This window comes from Mandrillus leucophaeus, unplaced genomic scaffold, assembly GCF_000951045.1.
Source record: "Mandrillus leucophaeus isolate KB7577 unplaced genomic scaffold, Mleu.le_1.0 Scaffold518, whole genome shotgun sequence".
NCBI classification, from domain to species: Eukaryota; Metazoa; Chordata; class Mammalia; order Primates; family Cercopithecidae; genus Mandrillus; species Mandrillus leucophaeus.
Window position 1 is genome coordinate 872,228 of NW_012105564.1, and position 10,137 is coordinate 882,364.

Consider the following 10,137-nt stretch of genomic DNA (forward strand, 5'->3'; position numbering starts at 1 on the left):
GAGGCGGGCAGATCACGAGGTCAGGAGATCGAGACCATCCTGGCTAACACCGTGAAACACCGTCTCTACTAAAAGATACAAAAAAAATTAGCCGGGCGTGATGGCGGGCACCTGTAGTCCCAGCTATTCAGGAGGCTGAGGCAGGAGAATGGCATGAACCCGGGGGGCGGAGCTTGCAGTGAGCCGAGGTCGCGCCGTTGCACTCCAGCCTGGGGCACAGAGCAAGACTCCGTCTCCAAAAAAAAAAAAAAGAGTTCGACCAAAAGGGACAGGAATATAAATTTCTAATTATTAGCAATGGAAATGAAAATGAATCAGAAATGACAATAAATATTTCTAAAATTACAAGTCGATGAAAAATGAATTAATTTGCTGTAAATTGGTTAACACAAATCGCTGCAGTGACATATCTGCTATGTGAAATTTATAAAGTAAAAACCAGGGCGGAGAAGGGGAGAGGGAGAGCTCTTTCCAAAGGCCCACCACACAAATTCTAATTCTTAGCTCACAGAGTCAAATAATAATAATGTGTTGTTCTATGACTTCTAGTAATAAAAGTAAATATAAATTTACTCTGCATATTACACGTTTACATTATTCTAGAACTTCTCCTTTAAATTACGATAGTACACACACAAAAACCTTATTTATCTAATTGCCTTTCATTGGCAGATAACAACAAAGATCGTTTACAACATAATCGCTTTCTGATAGGTTTGATCCTCTCTAGTCTTCGTAGAAGGTGGCCAACGTTTCCGTTGTCCCGGCGTCCCTCAGGCACCGCGGAAAACGAAACTGCATCAGGCTCCGCCCCACGGTCTGAGGAGTGAGCCAATCAGGGCACAGCCTGGGTTGATCGCGTGCCGGGTGTCATGGCTGCCTGCAGGTACTGCAGCTCGTGCCTCCGGCTCCGGCCCCTGAGCGATGGTCCCTTACGTCTGCCAGGGCGGGATCGGGCACTCACCCAGTTGCAGGCGCGTGCACTATGGAGTAGCGCAGGGTCTCGAGCTGTGGCCGTGGACTTAGGCAACAGGTAAGGAGTGGCGTGCGTTCCCTGTATTGTCATAAGGCGTCCTGTCCAGCCAGCCTGAGCGTATTCGTCTCCCAGGGTAGAAACCCAGTATCCTAGGTCTATTTAATCTCTCTTTACCCTAAATCTAAATTCCAAATTTCTCTTTCCGGGTTTGGAATGTGACTCCTCGGACCCTCCTTCTTCCCGCGCTACCTCATGCCCTCTGTTGGTGTGTGCCGGGCTTCTTTGCTCCATCGGACTCTGTCCTTCCACCTGACTTCCGATCTCTTTACTTTCCGGGACCACTGGACTCTTAAGTGGGAAACATTCCACCTAGGGATAACGAGTTGACGTGGATGTATCACGTCATCCAATCTAATTGATTGCCTAAAGTGTGGCCACTATGACCCCGGGTTAGGAGGGAAAGGAAAAGTCAGTTTTTTGAACGCCAGTTACAGGATCCTCGCAATCTTTTTAAACCTGTCGTAAAGGTACTATTACCCTCGTTTTGTAGAGGCTCAAAAAAGGTTAGATAACTTTCTAAGAGTCAATTAAAAAGTATTATGGGACTAGGTGCTTTTGGAATTTCTGTTTCTTGCTTACAAAGCCCGTACTTTTTTAAAGGACCGTTTAAAAAAGAAAAAACTTATGCTTTAATCGTTTTTAGAATAAATGGAATTGCTAATGCAAACTTCATATATCTAAATTTCTTTTTTTCTTTCTTTTTTTTTTTTTTTTATAAAGGAGTCTCGCTCTGTAGCCCAGGCTGGAGTGCAGTGGCCAGATCTCGGCTCACTGCAAGCTCTGCCTCCCAGGTTTATGCCATTCTCCTGCCTCAGCCTCCCAAGTAGCTGGGACTACAGGTGCCCGCCACCTCGCCCGGCTAGTTTTTTGTATTTTTTAGTAGAGACGGGGTTTCACCGTGTTAGCCAGGATGGTCTCGATCTCCTGACCTCGTGATCCGCCCGTCTCGGCCTCCCAAAGTGCTGGGATTACAGGCTTGAGCCACCGCGCCCGGCCTTATCTAAATTTCTTACGTGTACTTTGAAAAAATTTTGACCCCAGTTCATACAAAAAGCAAAAAAATCGTTTTGAATCCAGGTCTCCCATTCTAACTTTGATAAGTAATTCACGTTGAACAAGTTAATTCACCATTTTCTTGTGCAAAGTGTGGAGACTGGATTCCATTAAGGGTCTGCAAACTTTTTCTGTAAAGGACTGGATAATATATATATTAGGCTTTTTGGGGTATACACTGTGTGTATGTGTTTACAAACCCTTTAGAAATGTTTTAAAAAACGGCCCAGCACAGTGGCTCACACCTGTAATTCGAGCACTTTGGGAGGCTGAGGTGGATGGATGACCTGAGGTCAGTAGTTGGAGACCAGCCTGGCCAACATGGTGAAACCCCATCTTTACTAAAAATACAGAAATTAGCTGGGCATGGTGGCAGGCACCTGTAATTCCAGTAACTTGGGAGGCCGAGGCAGGAGAATCGGTTGAACCCATGAGACAGAGGATGCAGTGGCCGAGACTGTGCCATTGCACTCCAGCCTGGGCGACAAAAGCGAAACTCTGTCTCAAAAATAAATAAATAAATAAAAATAAAAAAACATTTTTAGTTACAGAGTAATACAGAAATAGGCCATGAGCTGTAGTTTGGTCACCCCTAAACTAGGTTATCTCTAAGGCTCATTCCACTCCTAGCATTCCTTAATTCTGATTTTTGAGGGAAGAGGACATCTTTTCCATTCTTCAAGGACTGCACATGCTTCGAAGAAATGCCCAGAACATTTCATTCAACAGTCACATACTGTGAGATAGGCACTAGATACTCAAAACAAGATGCAGCTCCTACCCTCCATATTTTCCATAAATAATCTACTTTGACTCTTTTATTAATCAACCTGTTCTTTTGTAGATAGTTCTCTTTAAACTCGTGTCATGTATTGAAATAACTAGACTCATAAATATCATACTTGCTGGATAAATTCTTTCATTTTTGTCTTGTTTGCCATTGGCAACATTTGAGTGACACATTATATTTGTTACCATATGTATTCTTTACTGCATTCTAGAAGATTATATAATTATTGTAGGTGTTTTTCAGATAGTATATTTAATGCTCACGGTAACCTTGGAGGCAGGTGTTTAATTTTCATTTCAGCAGTCTTTTTTTTTTTTTTTTGAGACGGAGTCTCGCTCTGTCACCCAGGCTGGAGTGCAGTGGCCGGATCTCAGCTCACTGCAAGCTCCGCCTCCCGGGTTCACGCCATTCTCCTGCCTCAGCCTCCCGAGTAGCTGGGACTACAGGCGCCTGCCACCTCGCCCGGCTAAGTTTTTGTATTTTTAGTAGAGACGGGGTTTCACTGTGTTAGCCAGGATGGTCTCGATCTCCTGACCTCAAGTGATCCACCTACCTCGGCCTCCCAAAGTGCTGGGATTACTGGCGTGAGCCACTGTGCATGGCCCTCAATCTGTATTTATTGAGCATCTACTATGCATCAAATCACTGAGGATATTCAAAAGAGTATGCCACTGTGGGCAAAATGCTAAGGCAGTAGCCCCATTAATGGAGTAGACCTGTAGCTTTCACAGCTTTTCTTCCCTGTGTTTTGGGCCCACTGTAGTCTAGTTAAAGATCCTCCACTCCCCTTCACAGAGATCACTTAGGTATTCAGAATTCACATTGGTAGACAGAATGCGAATTCCTGGTAGGTTTTGAGAAGTATTGGTAGCATCTTACTTGGGGTTAAACAAAATTTCAAGATGCCAAATTTACATTTGCCACAGGAAACCATTACTTAATACTGATTTCAGCTATAGGTTGTTGCAGGTCTGTGATACTACACAGTATGACTGGTTTTGAGTATCGCATTCCTTCCATCTACTCCACGTATTAATCCAGCACCAGCCTCCTCTCTGTACCTCATTATTCCCATTAGTCAGAGGAGACCCATTTTATTGTAGGCTTTCATCATTATACCATCTGTGTTGACTAAGTAGAAACCCAACTAGAACTTATCAAATATTCCCTGATTTAAAAAAAAAAAACTAATATTTTAGAGTCAAGAATTTGATACTACAAAATCACTGTATTTATTAACATGTATTAAATGTACATACTTTGTTCTGACTTTCAAACTTAACAAAATGAGTCTAACTGAACAGATAAATATGCTTTTCATTAACTCAGGCTTCTGGCAAAGGTATTTAACAGGTGAAAATATTAAGGGTTGTTCCTTCATCTCTTTGGTATGTGAAGGACAGAATAATCTTATTTGGGGCAGGGCATGGGGCCTGTCTGCATGCTTGTGTTTGGTTTGTGCATTTTCAGCACCAGACTATGAAAGAAGGTTGCTGAAGCTGAGTTCATGTGACAGAGCATCTTCCTCTGTATCTTCAGGGGTCACTGACTTGGTTTCATCTCAAAACACCTTTTGATGAATCTTGAGCTCTTTGACAAGTTTTGCTGGTCTGTTTCAAGACCTCAGTAAGCTCTTTTTGCATTCTCTGCTGAAACTGGGGAATAAGGCTGATAGTGCTGCCTATTTCATGTATATAAGACAGCTTTATTAAGATATAATTCACATACCATACAGTTCATTTAAAGTGTACAACTCGTCTGGGAGCAGTGGCTCATGTCTGTAATCCTAGCACTTTGGGAAGCCAAGGCAGGAGGATTGCTTGAGTTTGAGTCCAGGAGTTTGAGACCAGCCTGGGTAACATAGTGAGACCTCATCTCTACAAAAAATTTAAAAATTAGGCCAGTATGGTGGTGCACACCTGTATTTCGAGCTACTCAGGAGGCTGAGGTGGGAGGATTGCTTGAGCTTGGGAGGTCAAGACTGCAGTGAGCTGTGATGGCACCACTGCACTCCAGCCTGGGCAACAGAGCAAGACCCTATCTCAAAATAAATAAATACAGATAAATAAAGTGTATAATTCAATGGATATTAGTATATTCAAAGTTTTGCAGCCATTACCACCATCAATTTTAGAACACTTCTATCACCCTAAAAAGAAATTCATTAGTAGTAGTCACTTAGTATTTCTCCCCAGCCCCAGGCAACCACTAATCTACTTTCCATCTCTGTGGATTTGCCTATTATGAACGTTTCTTACGTGGAAACATAGTCTTTTGTGACTGCCTTCTTTCACTTAACATAATGTTGTCAATGTTTATTCATGTTGTAACATGTATAAGTACTTTGTTCCTTTTTATCACTGAATAATAATCCGTTGTATGAATTATACCACATTTAGCTTATCCATTCATCAGTTGATGGACATTTGGGTTGTTTCCATTTGGGAACTACTATGAATAATGCTACAAGGAACATTCATAACAGGTTGTGATTTTGATTTGCATTTCCCTGCTGATAGTTAATGATATTGAGCATATTTTTATGTCCTTACTGGCCATTTGTATGTCTTCTTTGGAGAGATGTCTGTTCAAGTCCTTTGCCAAGTGTTTTTTTGTTTTTTTGTTTTTTTTTTTGAGACGGAGTCTCGCTCTGTCACCCAGGCTGGAGTGCAGTGACCGGATCTCAGCTCACTGCAAGCTCCGCCTCCCGGGTTCACGCCATTCTCCTGCCTCAGCCTCCCGAGTAGCTGGGACTACAGGCACCCGCCACCTCGCCCGGCTAGTTTTTTGTAGTTTTTAGTAGAGACGGGGTTTCACTGTGTTAGCCAGGATGGTCTCGATCTCCTGACCTCGTGATCCACCCGTCTCGGCCTCCCAAAGTGCTGGGATTACAGGCTTGAGCCACCGCGCCCGGCCTCTTCGCCAAGTTTTAAAATTCAGTTGTCTTTTTTGTTGAATTGTAAGCATTATTTAAATATTCTAGATATTAATACAAGTCCCTTATCAGATACTTGGTTTGCAAATATTTTTCTCTTAATATATGGCACTTCTTTTACTCTTAAAGTTTTAAATTTTTATGAAATCCAACTTACCTATTTTTTCTTTTGTCATTTATGCTTTTGATGTCATATTTAAGACTTTGGCCCAAGTCTCTGAAGATTTACTCCTGTGTTTTGTTTCTAAGACGTTTATCGTTTTAGCTCATAACGTTTGAGTCCAGGATCCATTTTGAGTTAATTTATGAAGATTCATTCTTTTTTGCATCTGGTTGTTCACTATTGCCTCACAAGACTACTCTTTACTCATTGAATTGAAGATTATTCTTTCCCCTTCTGTTGAACGTGAAGGTCCTTATAGGCAATATTTAGGAGTTTATATTTTGTCCTAAAAGCATTGGGAGAAATTCTCAAGTTTTTTTTGTTGTTGTTGTTTTGGTACGGAGTCTCACTCTCGCCCAGGCTGGAGTGCATTGGCACAATCTCTGCTCGCTGTAACTTCCCCCTCCTGGGTTTAAGCAACTGTCTTGCCTCAGCCTCCCTAGTAGCTGGGATTATGGACAGGCACCACCATGCCCAGCTAATTTTGATATTTTTAGTAGAGATGGGATTTCACCATGTTGGCCAGGCTGGTCTTGAACTGCTGACCTCAGGTGATCAGCCTGTGTCAGCCTTTCAAAGTCCTGGGATTACAGTTGGGAGACACCACGCCTGGCTAAAGGATTTTTAAGTAGGGAAACAATCCTATTTGTATGTTAAAATGTTACTGTAGTCAACAAGGTGAGAGATGATAAGAGACTGTACTAAGATGGTAAATGGAGCCAGGCACCATGACTCACACCTGTAATCCCAGCACTTTGGGAGGCCAAGGCGGGAGAATTGCTTGAGGCCAGGAGTTCAAGACCAGCCTAGACAATATAGTGAGATCTCATCCATAACAAAAACTAAAATTAGCCAAGTGTAGTGGTGTGCACCTGTAGTCCCAACTACTCAGGAAGCTGAGTTGGAGGATCACTTGAGCCCAGGTGTTCAAGGTTACAGTGAGTTGTAATTGTGCCATTGCACTCCAGCCTAGGCAACAGAGCAAGACTCTGTCAAAAAAAAAAAGAAAAGAAAAGAAAAAGAAGATACAAGACACAATGACCCACCACCCACCGCCGCCCCCGCAAAAAAAAAAATAGATGGTACATGGGAATTAACATTTAGGGAAGCAGTTAATTTCTGAACCTCCAAAATGCTTTCCTGTTCAGATCAATCCTGTGCCTTGGTTTCTGTATTCTTCTTTAAGTCACTCTTAAGTTCCCCTTTTACTTTTGATAATGATCATGGATTCTGCCCCTTTTTGTTGGTGGGGTGGGTGGGAGGGGTTTAGAATCTTCCCTTAGAATCTTTTATTATTTTATACTAAGCAGGAATTGTACAGATAACCTAAGTCTTCTTGTATTGTATTTTTATTTTTAAACAGGAAATTAGAAATATCCTCTGGAAAGCTGGCCAGATTTGCAGATGGCTCTGCTGTAGTACAGGTAAAATGTCCAGATTTTAAAAATTCATCTTAAAAATGGGTACAGAGACTCATACTAAATGTGTAACTACAACATTGTGTAACTACTTAGAATTTTGATACTGGAAATTAATTCAGATAGTACTAAGATAGTTTATACGGTAAGAATCATTCCCGACAACCAGAGTCCAGAGGGCTGCATGTATTAAGTGACTTATTTTTTTCTATTTTTTTAATTTTTATTTTCTGAGATGGACTCTTGCTCTGTCACCAGACTGGAGTGCAGTGGTGCGATTTCGGCTCACTGCAACCTCTGCCTCCCGGGTTCAAGCAATTCTTTTGCCTCAGCCTCCTGAGTAGCTGGGACTACGGGAGTGCACCACCACACCCAGCTAATTTTTTTATTTTTGGTGGAGATGGGGTTTCACCATGTTGGCCAGGATGGTCTCGATCTCTTTTTTTTTTTTTTTTTGAGATGGAGTCTCTCTCTGTCGCCCAGGCTGGAGTGCAGTGGTGTGATCTCAGCTCACTGCAACCTCCGCCTCCTGGGTTCACGCCGTTCTCCTGCCTCAGCCTCCCAAGCAGCTGGGACCACAGGCGCCCGCTATCACGCCCGGCTAATTTTTTGTGTTTTTAGTAGAGTTGGGATTTCACTGTGCTAGCCAGGATGGTCTCGATCTCCTGACCTCGTGATCCACCCGCCTTGGCCTCCCAAAGTGCTGGGATTACAGGCATGGGCCACCGTGCCTGGCCTGGTCTCGATCTCTTGAACTCGTGATCCACCTGCCTTGCCCTCCCAAAATGCTGGAATTACAAGCGTGAGCGACCGTGCCTGGCCATTTTAAGTGACCTTAAACATCCTTTCCAAACTTGGGCTTCTCTTTTATGCATTAATAAATTCTGTTGTGCTTTTCTAGAGAAAGTGATTTTGGTATTTTCTTCTATAGTAATAATTGGGGAATTTTTCCTTATGTATAGCCACATAAGAAGTAGAGAATACTATTCAATTCATTGGATATGACTAAATTGCCTGTTAATCTTGCCTTATCCATAGCTTTTGAAAAGCTCAGAGATCAAGATTGGACTACTTGTGAATAACCATTTTTATTTCATAATCATGTGATAGAATTACATATCTTTTCTTGAGTTTAATTGGAGTAAGGATTTATTCAGTTGCTACTTAGATGCTGATATCTGATTTCAAATGAACTTACCAGTGTTGTTCTTTATGTTTAAGTCAGGTGACACTGCAGTAATGGTCACAGCGGTCAGTAAAACAAAACCTTCGCCTTCCCAGTTTATGCCTTTGGTGGTAAGTTTTTGCTGATTTATCTGAACTGTAATATGGTGTAGGTAAGTGTAGAATGTATAATATTTTTGTCCAGTGTCTAGTGAGTGGAAAATACATGTCTAGTGAGTGGAAAATATGAACTTGCACAACAAAGAATTTTTCCTAGTTTTTTGATGCTGACTCATTAAAAGAGTATAAACTGCTTCATAAGCAAATACTAGGATTAAGCATGCTTTAGAATTTGGAGCGTCCAGGTGCATAAGTTGACAAGAAGATTGGAAGTGCATGACTACTTTGACACTGAATAAGCAATGAATTCATTTCCCTCATAGTTTCCCTTCAGTATGACTCTGCAAGTACAGTCAGCCCTCCATGTCCTTGGGTTCTGCATCCATGGATTCAACCAACCATGAATCGAAAATATTGGGGAAAAAATTGCATCTGTACTGAACACATACAGACTTTTTTTTCTTGTCATTCCCTACAATACGGTATAAAAACTATGTAGCATTTACTTTGTATTAAGGATTATATATAATCTAGAGATTGATTTAAAGTATATGAGAGGATATACATAGGTTATAAACAAATACTATGGTGTTTTACATCAAGGATTTGAGCATCAATGGATTTTGATATCCGCAAGAGGTCCTAGAACCAATCTCCCAGAGATACCAAGAGACAACTGTATGTTTAGTGATGAGTTCGTTTGAATTTTATAGCTCCCTTCTATTATGAAAAGGGGGGCACAATTATATGTAACAGAGTTGATACCCAAAAAAGCAATGTTTGACTTGATCAGAATGAGTATCTGTGGGAAATAGTGAGTCTTCCACTCTTACTGTTGAATAGAAGACTTTTTTTTTTTTTTTTTTTTAAAAGAAACAGGGTCTAGCTCTGTCACCCAGGTTAGAGTTGTTCAGTGGTGTGATCATAGTTCACTGCAGCCTCAAACTCCTGGGCTCAAGCAATCCTCCTACCTCAGCCTTCTGAGTAGCTAGGACTATGGGTGCAGGCCATTGTGCCCAACTAATTTTTTTTTTTTATGGGGGGTAGAGACGAGGTCTTTCTGTGTTACCCAGGCAGTTCTGAAACCCCTGGCCTGAAGCGATCCTCCTGCCTTGGCCTCCCAAAATGCTGGGATTACAGGTGTGAGCCACTACACCTGAACATTTTTTTATTTCACTTTGCGGAAACATTTCTATCAACTTTCCTTTCCCCAAAAGATATAAAATGCTAAGTAAGTAACATATTTTCTGCTCTGAGTCTAGACTGTGTTGTTGGCGACCTCAGGAGAATTAGCATTCATATAGTAGTTCTTACAGTATAGTTTGTTTCTACAAAAAGAATTATATGAACTTTTTTTTTTTTTTTTGCTGCTTCAGGTTGACTACAGACAAAAAGCTGCTGCAGCAGGTAGAATTCCCACAAACTATCTGAGAAGAGAGATTGGTACTTCTGATAAAG

General features: G+C 41.6%; 1 protein-coding gene across 1 annotated transcript in view; it reads left to right on the plus strand.

The window, feature by feature from the left end:
- Positions 1 to 787: 787 nt before the first annotated feature.
- PNPT1 (polyribonucleotide nucleotidyltransferase 1) overlaps positions 788 to 10,137 on the plus strand; it is a 65,165-nt gene continuing 55,815 nt past the window's right edge. Inside the window, exons 1-4 of the mRNA XM_011996505.1 lie at positions 788 to 1,033; positions 7,341 to 7,401; positions 8,617 to 8,691; positions 10,056 to 10,136. Coding sequence (XP_011851895.1) covers positions 873 to 1,033; positions 7,341 to 7,401; positions 8,617 to 8,691; positions 10,056 to 10,136 — 378 coding nt within the window. The 5' untranslated portion in view covers positions 788 to 872. The remainder of the gene's footprint in view (positions 1,034 to 7,340; positions 7,402 to 8,616; positions 8,692 to 10,055; position 10,137) is intronic.